At 44.4% G+C, this 20,464-nt stretch overlaps 2 protein-coding genes across 5 annotated transcripts in view; one reads left to right on the top strand and one right to left on the bottom strand.

The window, feature by feature from the left end:
• LOC308339473 (UDP-glucuronosyltransferase 1A6-like) overlaps window positions 1-20,464 on the top strand; it is a 52,005-nt gene that overhangs the window by 11,997 nt on the left and 19,544 nt on the right. The window contains exon 1 of one of the 4 annotated variants that reach the window (XM_080798164.1): window positions 8,770-9,679. The exons of the other annotated variants lie outside the window; for them this stretch is intronic. Coding sequence (XP_080654290.1) covers window positions 8,816-9,679 — 864 coding nt within the window. The 5' untranslated portion in view covers window positions 8,770-8,815. Of the gene's footprint in view, window positions 1-8,769; window positions 9,680-20,464 lie in introns of those variants that run through there. 4 annotated transcript variants of the gene reach the window in all.
• LOC308339474 (dnaJ homolog subfamily B member 3-like) lies at window positions 13,878-15,849 on the bottom strand (the record flags this gene model as incomplete). Its single annotated transcript, XM_080798168.1, has 1 exon — window positions 13,878-15,849. One exon carries the CDS (start codon window positions 15,847-15,849, stop codon window positions 15,121-15,123), a length of 729 nt encoding a protein of 242 aa, XP_080654294.1. The 3' UTR covers window positions 13,878-15,120.

Here is a 20,464-nt window from a genome sequence, read left to right as displayed (position 1 = left end):
CTGTTCTTACATGCTCAGTCTTCCCTCACTCGTTTGGCTCTTAAGCATCTGTCAGCTGGGAGGTCTTCCTGAGGAAGGGGCTGCCAGACTCGGAGTAGAGGGGTATGGTTGGAGTCTGATGCTGAGGTTCTGAATGATGCTGAGGCTTTAGATGAGGTAAACGATAGGAGGGATCCTTAGCTAGGTCGTCTGGGGGCAGTCACAGAACACAGAATAAGCCTTAGAAATTTTCAGTCTAAATCCTACACCCACCCGTTGAGGAAACAGGGGAAGGCTTGACCCAGCGGATGCACTGCTGAGAGGACAGTCTATGTGGAAATCCATGCTTTTTTTTTTTTTCCTGGGACCCCAAAGCAGAGATCATCAAATAGCAGCCAGTGGACCAAATCTGCCCAGAAGCCCATTTTTTATATGGCCCAGAGCTAAGAATGGTTTTTATATGTTGATCTTATTTTTTAAAATTTTTATTTTATTTGAGAGAGAGGGGGAGAGAGAGGGAGAGAGCAGGTGTCGGCGGGGAGTGGGAAGTGGCAGAGGGAGATGGAGAAACAGGCTCCCTGGTGAGCGGGAAACCCAACATGGGGCTTGATATCAGGAATCTGGGAACATGACCTGAGCCAAAGGCAGACACTTAACCAACTGAGACACCCAGGTGCTCAGTTTTTATGTTTTTAAAAGGATGTTAAAAACAGCAATCACAAAGAATACCTGGCAGTGATGTATGTGGCCCACTAAGCCTACGTATTTACTACCTGACTCTTGGCAGAAAAAGTACATTGACCTCTGACCTAAGGCAAATGTTCTTAGAAGCTTTCCTGACATATGGGGAGAGAGCCCAGAGCTACTTTGGAAAGTTAAAAACTTATGAGTTCTTTGTTTTTGTTTTAATATTTATACCTTTGAAAGGCTTCAGATCACTTTTTTCCCAGCAGAATTCTCTTTCTCAAAGCATTTTTCATCCGAAAGAAAGCCTCAGATAGGTCCCAGAGACTCTCATCCCTCTTCTTTCACATATGACAATTTCTTGGCTGGCACGTCAGACAATTGGCCATACCTCTGAGCATGGGCAGGATCAGGGCCCATGACCATAATCGGACTGGTTCCAGGAAGCATGGGGCATGGAATACAAATCCCACATGCCTGGAAAATTTAACCAAGTAATTAATAAGCAAAAATGTCATAAGAAACATTTGGCATTAAGAAGGGAAAAAATCACATTTTTGGTACCTTTCATCCCCACCCTCTTATTTTTGCAAAAAGAATTAGATTTAGTCATATTGCAAAACAGACTGTGGTGAATGTGGGTTTTTTTTGAGCACCGTGAACTTACATTGCGATCTCAGCTGTAACCCAAATGTCCACCATAGAGAACCTTCTGCATTACACAATATGTAATTTTCAATTTGTATTTTTATATTAGGAATTCAGGTGACCAAAATCAGAGTTTTTTTGTTAGATGATCAAACCATTTCAACACTCGGGAGAAAAATGTGTCCTTGGCAGTGATGGCAATGTTCTGGAATCCTACAGAGGTGGTCGTTACAAACGTGATGAAGGTACTCAATGCCTCTGAACTGTTCCCTTTAAAATCGTTAATTGTGTTACGTGACTTCACCTAAAAATATTACTTAAAAAAGAAGATACATCATAGATCAGGAAAACCAAAGACCCGATTCATAGCTGGAAACCAACCAACAACAACAACAACAAAAAACCCCCACAAATACTCCTCAGTAGGCAAATAACTTGATCAGTCAACACATAGCCACCATACAAGGGGTCACTAAAAGTTTGGAAACATATGTGGCTTCAGAAATAATCCAAGAAACTCAAATTAATAAACAAGGAAATTCAATTTTGCTCATCAAATCAGCAAGTATGTTTTATAGGTAACTGTTGGCCTACCTACAAAACAAATATAATTAAGTTTCTTATTATGCTTTGGCTAATGTGCAGAGCCTTTTGAAAACCAGAGCTTGGTGAACACTCCTTGCAGTAATGCTCTGATTCACACTCTGGCCCGATAACTGGGTGCTGGTAGGCTTGCGTGTCTAACAAAGGTTGAGATCACTCTGCAACACCACTGTAGCGTGACTGACTATAGCTCTTTCCTGGGCGGGACTCAGCCACCTCAGAAGGCTTCCTGGTTGGTTTCACTCAAGATGCTCCCAGAGAAGCTGCTCAGGCACCTGGCCAGTGGTTCCCACTGGGAGACCCCAGATGTCCTGAAGCCGCTTATCCCTGTCTCCAGTGAGGGCCTCCTCTCCAACCCCATGCGCCCTGTCACCTGGCCCCTCTGCCTTTCCCTCTGCCCACAGGGGCTTTTCCCTCTGCCCACAGGGGCTTCAGTCCAGGCAAGATGCTGGCACACCGTCTCCACTGTCCCTGATTCTTAGTTGAGACTCATCTGTCCCATGGCTAATCTCTTTTCCTTAGGTTTCCAATATCTCCATTTTTAAAAGTTTTATTTATTTAAGCGATCTCCACACCCATCGTGGAGCTTGAACTCACAATCCTGAGATCAAGAGTCAGATACTCTACCAACTGAGCCATTTTAGAAGAGAGTTTGACATTACATTTCAGAATTAGAAGGGTCCTTGAAGCGTTTTTCTTAGAATAAAGGAATTCAGAGATAAATCCTAGTCTCTTCCAGTTGCAAAGCAGAGAACTGCTCAGAGATTCAGGGACAGGTTTTTTTTTTTTTTTTTTTTAAGATTTTATTCATTTATTTGACAGACAGAGATCACAAGTAGGCAGAGAGGCAGGCAGAGAGAGAGAGGAGGAAGCAGGCTCCCCGCTGAGCAGAGAGCCCAAAGCGGGGCTCGATCCCAGGACCCTGAGATCACGACCTGAGCTGAAGGCAGAGGTTTAACCCACTGGGCCACCCAGGCACCCCACAGGGACAGGTTTTTACTCTCCCTTTTAGAGGCCATACGGACCTGGGGAGCTCAGGTTCCGGACCTGCACATCCTCTCTGCCTAGCCTGCTGTGGGAAGGAATGCACCAGAGCCCAGCCCTAGCTTGAGCCTGGGTGGGAAAGGACCAGCTTTCCCTCCCCTGCTGGCTCCAGGGATCCCTCCTTTGTCCCCATTACATTAGAAGAGTGAGAACTATGAGACCTGGATTCAAGTCCAGCTGTGTGGTCGGGGCGGGTGGCCTATTTCTGGTGTTCATTCCTCTATCTGTGAAATGGGAACACTTTAGAGGTCAGGGCTGTGGGCAGGGAAGATAGAGTTCATGGGAGAACTTTGAAGACTGTAAATGCAATACACGCAGGACAGGCTGCTTTAGGCTGGAGTGCTAGGATGGAGGCCCCTCAGACAGGAGACGGTCCAGTTCTCCCATACGCAAGCAAACCTGTTTCCAGGCAAGCCAAGTGAGCTGCTTGAGGCCACCGGCTGCAGCAAGGGGCAGAGGCAGGGTAAGAACCCACCCCCTTGCCACTCTCCCACCTGGAGGCCCCACGTTTGCCTGGTACTCTTTCTCCAACTATACAAGACCTGGAGGGTAGCAGCCCCATGAAGGGAAGAAAGGAGGCGAAAGGATGACTCGGCAGATCTGAGACACTTCCTCCTGGCCTCCTGGCCTTGGGCTTGGGTCTTGTCATCTCAGAATGGGGCTGACAGCATGTGCCTCACTCCTCACAGGGCTGTTTGAGGGTCACATGGGCAGTGTGTAAAGGCGCTTGGAAGACTATCAGGGGAAGCCATGGCCCCATCCCTCTCTTCTCTGGACCTTCACTCAGAAGGCTGGAAAATTCTCTCTATGAGGTGATCCAAACAACATGGCTTTCTTGCATTGTTCTTTGGGGAGCATTTTCTCAGAAAACTAGATCCCAGCTCCCCAGGACTAGCTCTTCTATCCCAGCTTGTCTTGCATTCTGGAGTCATCTAGATAGTGGTTCTCAAACAAGGGCAATTTTGCAACCCTTGGAGGCAACATCTGGAGACATGTTAGGTGTCGCAGTTAGGGGATGATACCGTCTAATTTTAGAGGCCAGGGATGCTGTTAAAAATCCTTTATAAAGCACAAGAAATACCCACCCACCCACTCCCAACAAAGAATTATCTGTTCCTCAATAGTGCTGAAGCTGAGAAATGCTGATCTAAATCAATGCCATGTGACTATCAGTGACTTCTACCAGCAGGGCCCCAGCTGGGTGGTGAGGGGCTACAAGGATCCCTTTTCACTCCCTGAGCCATCTGGTCTCCCTTCAGGGGTCTCTACAAGTAATAGTCATGCAGGTTGCAGCCTCTGTATTTGTTGGTTGAGCTAAGGACTGAATTCTAGGCAAGTCAGGGGCACAAAACCCCAAAATGCCAAGTCATTCTTAATAGGTACTTTTTAAAGTACACGACTTGGGCCAATGTCTACAATGCCTTTTGTGGTTCGCTTTTCTTTCAAAAAGGGTTTTGAAATGTATTTATTTTTATGACTGATCGGGCACACAGGACATTTTGACAGTATTGTTTCTGTTAATAAGTAATTACCCAGAGTAGCTAAATTCTAGTAGGAGTCAGCATTAAAAAAAAAAAAAAAAAAGTATTCAACATGAGTATCTGAAAAACTTGAACCTTGGTTGATTAATAATTGACATAATTCTAACAGGATGAGATCAAATGGGTTTAAACAAACAAACAAATAACTTTCCTGAGATACAAGTTATGGATCATACAATTCATTCACAGAAAGTTTGTAGTTTGGTGGTTTCTAGTGTATTTCTAGCAACCACCACCACAATTGGTTTTGGAATTTTGCAATCACCCTTAAAATAAATTCCCACCCTATTAGCCGTCACTCTTCATTCCCTGGTAACCACTGATCTATTCTTCTGTCTCTATGGATTTGTCTATTCTGATCATCTCATATAAATGGGATCACAGAATATGTGATTGGCTTTTTTAATGTGACATGTTTTCTGGGTTCATTCATGTTGTAGCATTACTTTTTATTGCTGAATAATATTTCCTTCTATGGATATACCACACTCCATGTATCTACCCATCAGCTGATGGACTTTTGGGTTGTTTCTACTTCTTGGCCATTATGAATACATGAACATTCATATACAAGTTTGGTGTGGACTGTGTTTTCAATTCTCTTGGGTATGTACCAAGGAGTAGAATTGCTGGGTTGTACAATAACTCTATGTTTTATCTTTGAGGAACTGCTAGATTGATTTCCAAAGTGCCTGCTCCATTTGCTTTATTGTGGCAAGATACACATAAAATAAAAGTGTGCAGTACACCTGGGATGTACGCCTCTACCTAGTTCCAGAACATTCTTGTCACCCCAAAAGGACACACACCTATCTTTTAAGTACTCACTCTGCATTCTGCCCTCCCCAAACCCTGGTGATCACCAATCCACTTTCTGTCTGTAGATTTGCCTATTCTGGATGTTTTATAGAAATGAAATCATAAAATAGGTGGCCTTTTATATCTGGCTACTTTACTTAGCTTAATGTTTCAAGGCTTATCCATTTGTAGCATGTGTTGGTACTCCATTCCTTTTTTTTTTTTTAAGATTATATATTTATTTGGGGGGAGGGGCAGAGAGAGTCAGAGAGAGAGAATCCTTGGGCATACTCCCTGATGAGTGTGGAGCCTGACGTGGGGCTCCATTCTAGGACTCTGAGACCATGACTTGAACCAAAACCAATAGTTGGACACTTAATGGACTGAGTCACCAAGGTGCCCTGGCACTTCATTTCTTTATATGGCTGAATAATATTCCACTGTGTGGGTGGACCACTGTTTGTACATTTATCAATTGATGGGTATTTCTTTTTTTTTTAAGTTTTATTTATTTAAGTAATCTCTGCACCATATGTGGAGCTTTGAACTCACCATCCTGAAATCAAGAGTCACATGCTTGCCAGGTGCCTCTGTTGTTGGACTTTTATGTCATCAGTTGATGGGTTTCTACTCTTTACCACTGTCAATAGTGCTGCTATGAGCATTCATGGACAAGTTTTTAAAAGTTGTTTTCAGTTCTTTTGAGTAAAAACCCAGGAGTAGAATTGCTGGGTCAGATGGTAATCCTATGTGTAACTTACAGAGGAACTAACAAACTGTTTTACACAGTGGCTACACCATTTTATATTCCTACCAGTAATGTATGGATATTCCTGTTTCTCTATATCTTTGCCAACACTTGTTATTTTGCATTTAAAATTTTTTATTATAGCTAACCTAGTAGGCAAGAGGTAAAATCTCATTTTTATTGGCATTTCCCTAATGACTATTGATGTTGAACATATTTTCCTATGCTTGTTGAGTGTTCTTATATCTTCTTTGGACAATAATCTATTTAAATCCTTTGTGTAGTTAGAAATTTTGTTTTTGTTAGTGTTGTTGAGTGTTGGAGGGAGTCACTGGGAGGATGCTCATGCTGGTTTACCTGGGGGCTGGGCTCAGGCAATTGGAGGCTTCTCAGCTCCTTCACTGTCCTTGGGATATGTGTTCTGCCCACCATTCTCCAGTGGGAGCTGTTTCCAAGGATGTAGCCTTGAGAGAGTCAGTGTTTTTGATGGTATACTATCTGAATCATACAGATGACTGAACCCAGTTAAGTCCTCTATGTAAACTTTCAAGGTTTGGCAGGCAGGGGTAGAGATCTACTGGTTTTGTGGCCACCCAAGACAAGCATTGTGAGTAAGTTCTCTTGCTTATTACCCCTGCCACCCACCCTCTGGAGTGGCCTGCCTCTTTCTTCAGTCTCTCCTTGCCCTCCATGTATGGTGGTCAGCTCGTGAGCCAACAGTTGGAGAAACAGCCAGGAAACTGAAGAAATGGGCCTTGAGAAAGAGTATCATGGGGGAAATCCCAGGTAGACTGTTGACCTTTTTGTGGGGAGAGTGGCACGTATGTCAGATGCTGTGGACCGCCATGTGAGTATGGGACACATGAAAACACTGGCTGGTTCAATGTATGTGTTGGAGGCAGTGCAGAGAGTGCACGTTGGACGAGGGGGAAATGGATGGCTATCCACTAGGCGGGCTGCTACTGTGGGCAGGTTGGTGGGCCACCGAAGCTCAGCTAGAGGCTGAAGAGGCTGAAGCTTGAGTCAGAAGGTTGGAAGGGCTGAGGTTGGAGAAGAACGTGTGGTGCCCACTGCTGTGCTGGCTTCAGGGCTGGCAGACAAAGGTTGGGCACTATGACAGAGACAACAGAATGGGAGTACCCCTAGAGCTTTGGTCAGAGCTCTGGAAGGGGGCAGAAATGCCATGATGGGTAGTGGGTTGACTGAGGTGCTGGCCATTTTCTGGCTGTGTGGGTACAAATGGCATTAAGACGATCTCCCTGTTAACAGGGAGGAGCTGTACAGTGGTTGAGGGCAGAAGGATGAGAGGTGGGTGTTAAGAAGAGTAAGGAACATTTACCCTGGCACTTGGCCACTCTCGGGTTCCTGTTTCAACTTCCCCTTAAGTTTCTGCTTGCTTTTGTTTGCTTCCCAGTGCCTTCAGACAGCATTAAAAAAATAAACAGACCATTTTGCAAGAGTTTATAATCATTATCTGTGGGACCATTGGTCTGATAAGAGCTACTTCTCTATCACCCTAAGCCAGTAATGCTTCCAGGTGAATTTAAAAATATTGTTTGTCATGTTAAAAATCCCAGTGCGATTTAGTTTGGGTTTGAATTAAATCTATAGCTTAACTGGGGACAAAATCAGGAGTATCACCATGTTCAATCTTCCCATCCATCATGTTGTATGTCTCCTTATTTATTTAGATTTGTATCTTAGAGTCGTTAAAGAACAAAAATCTGAGTAAATTTGCAGATCTAATGGTCTTTATTAAGGATTCATGAATCAAGCATCATCCCATCTCGGAAGTATAGGGGAGCTCTGAGGCATTGTATGAAATGGGTGGTTTTCATGGAAGGAGGGTGGGGCAAGGAAGTTATCGGTGAAAGACCCCAGTCCCTAAACAAAGAAGACTGGGGAAGAGGAGTGGAGTCAGTGCCTGATCTGAGATGGGTGACTGCTACCTCCTGTTCAGAGGAAAGCAGACCCTGGGGGAGGGGGCTCTCTGGTCCCACCATGTCATTGATAAGGGTTGTTGTCTTGCCCATTTACACTTTAGGTAACAGCAGCTTGCATTCTGCGGAGTAAATATAAAATGCTCAACAAACCCTTAGGTTGTCCTCGCATCTTCAGTGCAGGATTCTTTGAGATATTTCGATATTTGACAGCTGCTTCAAGAAGATTCTTCCTTGACCATTGCAAGAGATGTCCTGGCGTGGAAAGGAACAAAACCAAAGAGCTAGTACCCCCTTCCCTGTTCAGAGAAAGCTGTCTTAGCAATGTTATATATTCGTTTGTGCTCCATGGTCCCCACCAATGGGAGGAGAGAGCTTTGAGAGATTTCAGCTGAGGTCACATCCAACAGAGAGGTTATGCTTCGAGGCCCGGGCATCGGTGACTCTTCAGAGCCCAGTCACAGTGCTTTAGGATACAGTTAACAGAGAAATAGGAGGAGATCAAATGAAACGGGCATCCACAGCCCTGTTTTGGGAATTGGATAAAAAGCAACAGAGTGAATTAGAGTGTTCCCTGGAGAGAGCAGTCAAGGTGGATGAGTTTTTCCTTGATAAGGGAGATTGATCTTTCCCTGCATGGAAGGAGAAGGGAGGGGCGTGGTGGTGAAAGCGAGGGATAGATCTAGTCTATAATGATTAACACAAGGAGGACGTGCTGCCTGCCAGTTACCCCTATTCTAACTGGCTCGATGATAAGATAAAGACAAAGGAAATAAAGGTAGGAGGCAGAGCCTGATCTGAAAAGTGAGCTGCTTTGGGCTTCTACAGACATGGCTGCCGGATTCCTGGTTCCCCTGACAGCACTCACGGGGATGTTGCTCTTCGTGTGTGTCGGACCCTGGGCTGAAGGCGGGAAGGTGCTGGTGGTGCCCATGGATGGCAGCCACTGGCTCAGCATGAAGGAGGCCGTGCAGGAGCTCCATGCCAGAGGCCACCAAATGGTGGTGGTTTCGCCAGAGCTGAACCTGCATATCAAAGAAGAGGACTTTTTCAACATGACAAGCTATGCCATTCCGTACACCCAGGATGAGTTTAATTACCTCCTGCTGGGCCGGAGTTACCTGATTTTTAAAAGAATGCCTTTTCTAACCATGTTTTTGGAAACTATGAAAAGTTTGAAAAGCGCTACTTTGGTTTTTCAAAGGTCTTGTGAGGCCCTGCTGAGTAACAAGGACCTGGTCAGGCACCTGAATGCCAGTTCCTTTGATGTGGTTTTAACTGATCCCGTTTACCCCTGTGGGGCAGTACTGGCTAAGTACCTGTCACTCCCGGCTGTGTTTTTTTTGCGTTCCATTCCATGTGACTTAGATTTTGAGGGCACACAGTGCCCAAACCCTTCCTCTTATATTCCCAGGTTGTTAACAATGAATTCAGACCACATGACATTCTTGCAAAGGGTCAAGAACATGCTCTATCTTCTGGCCCTGAAGTACATTTGCCACATTTCTTTCGCCCCTTATGCAAGCCTTGCTTCTGAGCTTCTTCAGAGAGAGGTGTCGGTGGTGGACATTTTCAGCTCTGCGTCTGTGTGGCTCTTCAGAGGAGACTTCGTCCTGGACTACCCCAGGCCAGTCATGCCCAACATGGTCTTCATTGGGGGAATAAACTGTGGCCACAGGAAGCCATTGTCTCAGGTCTGTATTGGTACTTATGTCCAATCAACGTTCCAGGTGGAACACTTTTGTTGTTGTTGTTTGTTTTTGTTTTTAATTTATTTCCAGGTGCTTACTTATCTACCAGTTTTTCTAAGACTTCTACCTCTCATTCTCCTAAAAGTTCAGTGAGATAGATAAATGTTGAAGCCACTCCACTGGTGTAGTAAAGGTTTGCAGTGGTCACCAAAAGAAATGAGAGGCAGGGGTGTGGGTCTGTGAGAGGATTGGCAAGCACCGGTGTGAGTCAACTGGGACCATCCTTTTGCAAAAGCACCATCTTCATGGGGCTGTGCAATTTTCTCCAACTGTGTAGGAGCAGGGACACTGAGTTGTGAGCTGATCCATCAGGAGTCTTTGCTTGTGGGTGTTTGCTTGTTCAGTGGAAGGACAAGGAACCAGCAAATTGTGTTTGTTGACGTGATATTTTTAGTGGCCCTGTCTTGGAAGGGGCTAGAGTGTGATCTGATCACAAGAGACCTAAACCCGAAAAGGAAGCAGCAGTGTCAGGAAACTTGAATAAATTAAGTGGAAGTGAGACAATGTGCAAGAGACAAGAAGGGGTCTGTGTGATCCAAGAAAGAAGTAAATGAGTTAAGCTTTTCAGAGATAGAGCTGTGCTGGCAAGGTTTCTGACCAGGAGGTATGACCTTGGTATGACATGGGGACAATAAGAGTTGGATTGCAGGTTGGACAGGTCTTCTACTTGGGATATTGAAGTCCTCAAAGGAGACAGTGGGAGGGTGGTCAGACTATGAGCCTATGAACCCAGTGAAGGGGGGGGTGAAGTGATGAAGAGAACAGGGTCTAAAAGGGAAGAGGATGTTAGGAGAAGTCAAGAGTTGGACACTTGACCTACTGAGCCACCCAGGTGCCCCTATACCACGTCTTTATCCACTCACCTATTTTATTTTATTTTATTTTTTTATCATCCATTCTACTGATGGACATTTGGGCTCTTTCCATAATTTGGCTATTGTAGATGCTGCTGCTGTAAATATCAGGGTGCATGTATCCCTTCAACTTAGTACTTTTGTATTCTTTAGGTAATCATCTAGTAGTGTGATTGCTGGATTGTAAGGTAGTAAGGTAGTTCTATTTTTAAATTTTGAGGAAACTCCATACTGTTTTCCAGAGTGGCTGCATCTTTTAGTTTTCCTTTTGTGAAAATATTCTCTGGAGTTAACTGCACTGGTTCAAATTCTCACTCCCATTTTTCTGGCTGAATGGGCAGGTGGGCAGTTATTACCTAAATATTCTGGCTTCACTATTGTCACAATGAGTACACAATAAATATTTTCTATTACCATTATTTAGAAAGTGCCCAGCAGGACAAGGTATGTCATCTGAAGACCTTTAGATATGTTTGGCTAATTTACTGGGTACATGAGGGATCATTTATACCGAAATTCTCAAGTATTATATGTGATAGGCACACCATTATCACTTTTGTTCCACTAAACTCTTTTTTACTTTGAGATCTTGTCACTCTTACTTATTTGGTTTGGTTTACCCTTAAATGTTACTTCTTTAAGTAGTCATGGAAATTTTCTCCAAGTATGAAAGATCAAAGTCGAAGTCTTTCATATTTTTGCCCCTTTTCTTCTTTAAGATTTATGATGGGTGAGGGGCATCTGGGTGGCTCAGTCAGTTAAGCATGACTCTTGATCTCAGCTAAGGTCTTGATCTCAGGGTCATGGGTTCAAGCCTCACACTGGGCTCCAGCTGGACATGGAGTCTACTTAATAAAAAAAAAAAATTATGATGGGTGAAATTGTTTTATTGGTTTTCTTAAAAGAAATAATTTTGGGAATTGCTTATTCTTTTTACTAGTTTTGTTTTCTATTTCATTGACCCCAGCTTGCTTTTTAGTAATGATTGTCATTCTTGTGTCCTTTGGTTTATTTTACAGTTATTTTTCTAATTTTCCTTAGCTAAGCATTAAGTTCCTTTCTGTTAGAGTTTTCTTAACAATGAAGCATTGAAGTTCATAGAACATTTTTTATGTTTCCTAGGTTTTGGCATAAATTGTTCATATTTTCTTTTTCTTTCCTTTGTTCTGTTTTTGGTCATTTAATTTTCTGGTTTGGCTTTCCTCTTTAAGTCCATGGCTATATTCAAAGTTGTTTATTCCCTCCCATAGCTAGCTCTTATTTTTTTCTGATTATTTTAGATTTTAATCAGAGAATGTTTCTTATGAAGTCCCTACATTAAATAATTTGGTAGGTTTTCTTTGTGGTCTAGTATAGAATTGCCCAATTGACCTATAATGCAGGCCATATATATAATTTATAAAAAATTAGTAGACATGTTACCAAAAAAGGCAAAGAGAGAGCTAAAATTAACTATATCTTATTCAATCAAATATATCTAAAACAAACTGTGAACATATACTCAACATAAAATTTTAATGAGCTATTTTACATTCTTTTGCTTCCATACTAAGTCTTCAAAATCTAGTATTTATTTTACACTTACAGTAGCTCAATTTGGACTGGTCACATTTCAAGTGCTCAGTAGTCATGTGTAGGTAGTGGCTACTATATTGCATAAGATACGATTAACATTTGTAAATGTTCCATAGATACACCTAAAAAAATGCTTACTTAAAAATTTTATTTAGGGTGCCTGGGTGGCTCAGTGGGTTAAGCCTCTGCCTTCGGCTCCAGTCATGATCTCAGGGTACTGGGATCAAGCCCTGCATTGGGCTCTCTGCTCAGCGGGGAGGCTGCTTCCCCCCCTCTCTCTGCCTGCCTCTCTGCTTCCTTGTGATCTCTTTCTGTGTCACATAAATAAATAAAAATTAAAAAAAAAAGCTTTAAAGAATTTTATTTAAAAAACTTCAATATGCCCAATTCTTAAAATGATGTCTTAAACTACTTCCTTATTAACCGGTGCGCTCCATGGGAAGGTGCTCTCTCTCCCTGGAGAGAGTCCACTGCGGGGTCCTGCAGATGCTCATCTTTGCACCAGAGGAAGTGTTTCCTCTACTCTGAAAGCCTACTCAAGCCTTTCCATAAACAAGGAATACTGATATACAGGACTGTGATTTTAGAGCTATTTTTAAAAAGTGGTTTTCAGTTTTGAAAATTCTTTAGATTAAATGCTTTCTATTCTGCAAAAGGGAAACTTTCCACTTAGCAGCACTAATCCAGATCTCTAACTGAATGCTGTTTGTTGCAACAAATGCTGTTAAAACCCCTGGCCTCCCCCAATCTACTTTCTGTCTTTATTAACTTCACCACTCTAGGTACCTTATATAAATGGAATCATAGAGTATTTGCCTTTTTTTTACTTATTTCACTCAGCCTATGTCCTCAAGACTCACTCATATTGCAGCGTATGTCAGTTTCCTTACTTTTTAAGGCTGAATAATATCCCATTGTATGGATGGACTACATTTGCTTATATATTCATCCATTGACTTGTGTGTTGCTTCCACTAGAGCCGTTAAGATCCATGACCTCTGGGGCACCTGGGTAGCTCAGTCTTTAAGCGTCTGCCTTAGACTCAGGCCATGATCCCAGAGTCCTGGGATTGAGCCCCACATCGGGGTCGCTGCTCAGCAGGAGGTGTGCTGCTCCCTCTCCCACTCCCCCTACTTGTGTTCCCTCTTCACTGTGTCTCTGTCAAGTAAATAAACAAAATCTTAAAAAAAAAAAAAATCCATGACCTCTGAGTGACCCCCCCTGCCCCCATGCCAGTCTTACTGGACCCAACTGAAGACTCTCCTGACCAATGGAGACTTATGTTAACCAACTGTATAGACACAAATGCACTTATTCTGTCCTATACAGAGTGGTGATTTTTAATTTCTATCACTTCAAAACTCAACGTCCCTTCCCTCCTTGTTCCTCCTCCCCTCCCCACCAACAACTATGAATATCTTCACTGGTGTGTTGTTCCCTAGCCTGGCAAGCAAATAAACTCATGTTTTTTAAAAGCCCCAGTAGTCTGTTTTATTCTGATAGTTCTTATATAATTAGTGGGTGAGAAGCACTGCCTAGGTACCTCAGTGACCATTTGAGGTAGTTTTAACAGTACTGTGGGACAGTAGTGGCTGAATCCTATGTTCCTGCTGCATATTGTTCACATGCCATTCCACAGGGATTGGCCTTTACAGGTATCAAATTCAGTTTCATATATTCCTAGTTAAACCTTGAACCTTGAATATATATTCATATATTCCTAGTTAAACAGTGTGCTCAAGTAACATGACCTTCCTATAAGGAAAGAATATGCTGCATTTTTAGTCTAGTTCAGCTGCCTTTTTGCTCCAATGCCTTATGCAAACTTTCCCTTAGTCATGACCAAAGGGGATGGCACACTTTGTGATGGACAATCCCAACGCAACCATGCCCAAAATGGTTTCCACTGGGGGTATAAACTGTGCCAACAGAAATGTACTCTCAGATGTATGCTGCCTCATCCAATTACTACTCCAAGCTTTCTGATAGTCTTGGCTTTTGTCAACCTAATTTGAAACAAGATACATCCTGCACACAGCAATAGGGTAATTTTGTGTAGCCTTAGAGAAATAACTTTCCACATTTCCATCAATCATAGTTGTAGAACCAAGTTGGGTGGGTAGAGGCTAGCAATCAGATTTCTATTAAGGTTTTGAGTCATCACTACCAGTTTTGTTTTTTTTTTTAATTGCTTAAGTGACCTGAATAAAGTCCATTTGATGCTATTAACTAATCATGTAACTGTGAGGAATTCACCTATGTATTTCGCTGAAGCCTTTGGAGGGAACACGTTTCTGCTTACATTGACTTCTGTCTCCTGAAATGGATTTCGGACTTCTGACCTCCATATCTATAAGAGAATAAATCTGCACTGTTTTAAGCTACCAAATCTGTGGTAATTTGTTATAGTAGCCATAGGAAATGGATACACCCACTTTGCCAGGTTTACCTGTTTCTTTAAAAGCCTAGGTTTATTATATTTAAACGGAAAACTCTTATTAGTCACCAGCGTCTATGTGGGACTAAAAACCATCCTTAAGCCAGAGGTATTAGTGTGTACACATCTTTTACTATTATGTGGTGAAAAAAATGGAAGTAAAGCGATTTATCTTGGCAAGGTTAACTTGAGAGAAAACTACTTGGCTCACATTTCAAACAAAATGGAAAGGCAAGGTTCAAGGTGCTGTAACACTGTGTCCTAGTACTAGGAAATAATCACCGTCTGCCTCGGGATTATGTTTAATAAATAGCAAAGTGCATACAGATATTTACAAGTTTTAAAGAGAAAGAGGTCCTATTCATGTGGTCCCAACAATAACAACAAATAGGCATTGGCACGACTGTTTATAAATTCTTCAGTACAGTTGTTCTGAAAGTAGAGTTCCCTTGCAATCTTAAAAAAAAAAAAGTCCTGCTATTCCTCACCAGGTGCTCTAAACTGAACGTGGACTGGAATTACTTGGTGTCAATGCGCAGCAGCTGCTCTTTGCCATTTATTATCAGGGACTTTAACTCTCCGTCTTCTTCCACCTCCACCCTTTTTTGGCCATTCTCAATGATTCTCTTGGTGGTGATTTTTTTGCCATTAACGATTTCGGTGGAAGTCGACATGGATTTGAAGTTGCCGGTCCCACCACTACCACAACACATGGAGAAGGAAGAAAGGCCTCCGTTCCCCAGGGAACCAAAGGAACTAAATCCCGTATCAAAAGAAGAAAAACCACCCCCAAAGGCTGGAAAGTCACTGAAGGAGGAGAAGAAGGGAGCGATTCCTCTGCTTCTGCTTCCCCGGGAGCTCCTCCGACCGCCCACGATGTTCTCTAGTGGGTCTCCGAAGAAGTCGAACGAAAATGGGTCGCGGCCCCCAAAAAACTCCCTGAAGACCTCGGCCGGGTCGCGGAAGGTGAAGACATACTCGAAGGGGTCACGGCAGGGCCCGCTGCCCCCGCCGCCGCCGCCGCCCTCTACTCCAGCCTCGCCATACCGGTCGTAAACGTCCCTCTTCTTGGCGTCTGACAAGACCTCATAGGCCTGGGCCACTTGCTTGAACCGCCTCTCCGCCTCCTCCTTGTTCTCAGGGTTTTTGTCGGGGTGCCACTTGAGGGCCAGCTTGCGGTATGCCTTCTTGATGGCCTCTGACGATGCCTGGCGGGGCACGCCCAGCACCTCGTAGTAGTCCACCATGTCGGAAGGCCCGGCACAGCCCACGGGCCACCGGCACGACAAGAGGTGCGGGTGGCTGCCCCCGGGGCACGGGCCCGAGTGCCCTGCGAGCCCAGGCCGCCCGGAAAGGGCGCCCTTGTGACGTAGCCCACATCTCATTGGTGGAGACCGCATCCCAGAATGCACTGCGGGGGCCTTGCCGCTCTTCTGACGAGGGTCTCTGTGGCGTGTTTAACACGGGGCGGAGGCCCCGCCCACAGAGGCTCTGCCCACCCCTGGCCCCGCCCAGGCGAGCCGTGCTCTCCAAATCTCTCTGAAGGAAAAGGAGGAAGTTAGTGGGAGTAAGGGGGTCTGGGGCTATGGCTTTGCTAGAATAGGCCTTCTGTCAGGCTCTCCCTCCGCCCGTGGGGTTAGAGTGAGGGGTGTGTGTTTTGTCTGACTCTTTGCTCAAGGATAGCCATATCATTGGTCCAGAACAGGAGTTCTCCGGTTTTCTGGTTCCAGGACCCTTTTGCTCTTTTAATGTAGGTTATATCTATCAATACTTACTCCATTAGAAGTTAAAGCAATGAAAAAAATTTGTTAGCCAATTTAATAGCAATGAAGCCATTACATGCTAACATAAATCATATTTTTAAAAAGATTTATTATTTATTTGAGAGAGCGAGACAGAGCGAGTGTGATAGTGCTCCCAGATGCGCACGTGCGGGTATGGGGGAGGGGCAGAGGGAGAGGGAGAGGGAGAGGGAAAAAATCCCAAGCTGACTCCACAGTTTCATCCCAGAGCCTACATGTGGCTGGATCTCAGGACCTGGAGATCATGACCCCCAGGCTAAATCAAGAGTCCTGTGTTTAACTGACTGAGTCACCCAGGAGCCCCAAAATAACTTCTTCAAAGCAAAAAAATTAGTGAAGAGTGGCACATCCTACATTTTCCACATCTCTCTGGTTTAAAAGAAGAGAATGGGATTCTTCTGCCCGCTTCTGCAGTCAATCTATTCCTATACCACAGGTAATGCGGCCACTGAGAAACCACTGTACCCTTGAGAGCATGTGAGTGAAAAAGCCAAATATCATTATGGAAATAGTTTGACTTTGCAAAATTCCCCTAAAAAATTCTTGGGTATCCCCAGAGTGTCTTGGCCCATAGCTTGAGAACTCCTCGTCTAGTGTATCAAAACAATTAAAACTTGCTGGTCATGCTTGTAGATGGTGTGGGTCAATCTTGGTACAGTAATTATTTCCAGTAAAACTGCTATACAATGACCATGACTTTCTTTTTGGCATATTTGGACATCTGACCCCTCTCTGCCTTCTTCTTATTCTCTGATACTTTATTTTTTGCTTTGATAAATGGCAAGGCAATACCAATAAAGGTCACTTAGTTCTAAGAGGAAAATGATTAACCAGTGAACTCTAATATTTCATCATAAAGGGTAGTACATCCAAGAGGCACTCTATGTCACTAGGACAAACTTCATGTCACCCTGAGGGGCCGAGTACAATCCTGGAGCTGGCACTTTTTTATAATCATGCAATAAACAGTAGTAGAAAGTGGATTCAGAGTAGAGTCTGGTGTGAACAAAGCCACATGGGAAATGTCTGTTTGGGGAAGGTCAAGTGATCCAGAATGAGTGGAGGGAAAGGGGCCGGGGGGGGGGGGTCAGGTGAAAGGAGTGGAGAGGAGTAACGAGCTTGGACATGTAGGCTGAAGGCCCATTCCAGGGAATTTTGAGGGAAAGGCTGAAGTCTAAATTTTATTCTGGGTCCTAGGAAGCTGTTGATCAAGGTTTCAGGGATGGTGGTGGGGTGGAGCAGTGCAGGGCACAGCTGATGCTGGGACCAGAATGAGTAGATATGGGTTGGGGGCCCTGGGGGACTGTGGAAGCTGAGTCTCAGAGACAGAGCATTCAGCATTTGCTTGCTTGGATATGGGGCCTAGAGCAAAGGAGAAGGGATGAGTCACATCTATACAAAAACATTTACTGAGTGCTTACTGTCTGCAAAGCCATGGACTGGCACCCGAGCAACTGATTCCAAAGCTGAAACCCTGCTTATAAGGGCAGAGTCATGTCCCCAAAGCATCCAGGAACACGGAAGCCTCAAAAAGTCCTGAGGCTCTGCGTGATGTAGGAAAGTCATAAAATCATGACAGTGGTGACTGTGTGTGTTTACATCCCTTTTGCTCCGGGTAATTTATGAATGAACTCTTATGACACTGAGAGTTCAGATGAATTATTGCTCTTAATATTTAAACTGGACTGTGAATTTCAGAATTGCAGATAGGGGCACACCAGTGGGTTGAATAGCATTGCTGCCCCTTCTCTACCCACCCAGAATGTTAGCCCAGAAGAATGGAAAGTGCTTGGGGTGGGGTGGGGCTGTGTGTGAGTGGGAAGCTTCTGAGTACATGTATGTTTAAGCATGTGTATATGTGTGCACCCATGTATAAGCACATGTGACACTGGAGGTCTGTGGAGGAAGGATAGTGGTACAGGGAAAGAGGGACTCTAAGTACCTGTTCTAAGTACCAGAATGAAGGGAGCCCTGTGAATATGCCCCATAGGACATCAAAACTTTAGACTTAGCAGTTTCTCCATGACCTTCTTATCAAGTCCCCGAATATGGGTGGCCAGTGACGTCCATGGTCAAATTATTGAGATCTGTGCTCCCATCCTGGGACTGTAGTATACAGCAACAGATCCCCAAAGAACAAGGCGGGATGATCAGTTCTGTCTGCACTCAGATTTACCTTTTCTTTGGGAGGGTCATTTCTGTTTGGGACTACCATACTTGCTCCCTGACCCTTCCCTTGCTCTTTTGGGGCACCAGCTAGTGCTGGGTATTACTGTGTGAGCACATCTGCCTTCTCCCCATTTATTTTGATTGGGTAGTGACTGTGGGGATCACAGCTTTACTTCTGGCTCCTAACCTGCTGTAAATTTCAAACCTGGCCCTAAGATCCAGATAGTGCTAGAGGCCATGGGGAGTTGTGGTTAAGAGCGGGGTCTCCATGCTCTGACACTCAGGGCCTGCATCTCAGCTCTGTCACTTAGTAAGCGCAGGACTCTGGCAGGCCATATTCTCTCTCTGAGCCTCAGTGCCTTCCTTCCTAAAGTGGGAACAATAATATCTGCCTTTAAGGAATATTTTAGGGGATTATGTAAGATGCGTTGTGACGTGCTTAACACCATATTTGGTACCTGGTACGTACTTCACACATCCATGTTCTTATTGATTTTGTTCACCTTTCCCCTTTGCTGCAACCGGGTTATCAGATTTTCTCAGTGTCTGCACTCGCGGCTGTCTGTCAAAGCGGAAGCGCATCCGTCCTGAGAGAGGCCTCCTGCGCATGTGCACTCGAGTGGGCCTCCCTCCCGCCATTCACTAGCCGGCAACATTCATCTCCTTCTTGACGTGCTTCACAGCTCCTGACGTGCCTGTTTATCTGCTCATATTGCCCGTCTGTCTCTTCTGATGGAGCTCGAGTACTGGGGGGACGGGACACTCGTTTGTGGTGGTCTCTGCCGGCACCCCGAGGCCCGGCAGGAGGAAATAAGCATTTTGTTGGATGAATGCATCAAAATGGTACCGCGTTGGGCAAGACCCTGAATGACCCATGGGGAAGGACATCCTGCAAGGCTGGGACGGGCCAAAAGCAGGCTTGCAGCATCACGTCCTTCTCTTTCTAAAAGGCACATTCTGCTTTCTATTTCATTCCTGGAAAGGAAGTCTAATTTGTCACCACATAGCCTTTTTTTCTTCCCCTCTTGGTCCATGGAAATACTTGTTTAATGCATTCAACGATGCTGGGGCTGCTTTCCTTTCTCTGGCCCCTCAAGAATGTGATTTGAGTGGTTGGTAAAGCATTCCAGCCGGTGAAACTGTTGTTGCCGACCAAGAAAGCCGAGTTTGCTGGCTGGGATGGGCATTGGGTGATGTATGGAAGTGCTGAATCACTATATTGTACACCTGAAACTAATGTGACACTTGTTATGTTAACCTAACTGGAATTAAATAAATTAAAATAAAAACTTAAGAGCAAATAAATAAAAAATAAGAATACTTGGAAAAAAGAAAAAAGAAACCCGGTAAAGTCTGTCCTTGTTACCTCTAAAGGTGAACTTCCTGTTATTTACAGCTGACTGACCAGCTATAGTCATGTGATACAATCAACCATTAACTCTAAGTATAGATTGGTTCTTGCTACAGGAAAGTAGGAGAGGGCAAACTTTTGGCAAGAGAGAGTCTTGGTAGCAAAGGCAGGGGAACCATGGCAGCAACGACCCGCGATCCACCTCCGCTTGTCCTGGGCCTGCTGCTGTGTGCACTGAACCCCACTGTGTCCCAGGCTGGGAAGCTGTTGCTGGTCCCGGTGGACGGCAGCCACTGGCTGAGTGTGCTTGGGATCGTTGGGCAGCTGCACCAGAGGGGACATGACACGGTGGTTCTAGCTTCCGAGGCCTCCATACACATCAAAGAAGGAGAGTTCTACACCTTGAAGAGGTACCCTGTGCCATTCCGAAGGGAGGACGTGGAAGAAGCTTTTATCAAACTCGGGCATGGTGTCTTTGAGAATGAGCCTTTGCTGCAGCGTGTGGTCAAAACGTACAAGAAAGTCAAGGAGGACTCTGCC

This window comes from Martes martes, assembly GCF_963455335.1.
Source record: "Martes martes genome assembly, chromosome: 3".
Lineage (NCBI taxonomy): Eukaryota > Metazoa > Chordata > Mammalia > Carnivora > Mustelidae > Martes > Martes martes.
The sequence above is the reverse complement of the archived record's forward strand: the minus strand, read 5'-3'. Positions and strand labels throughout refer to the sequence as shown.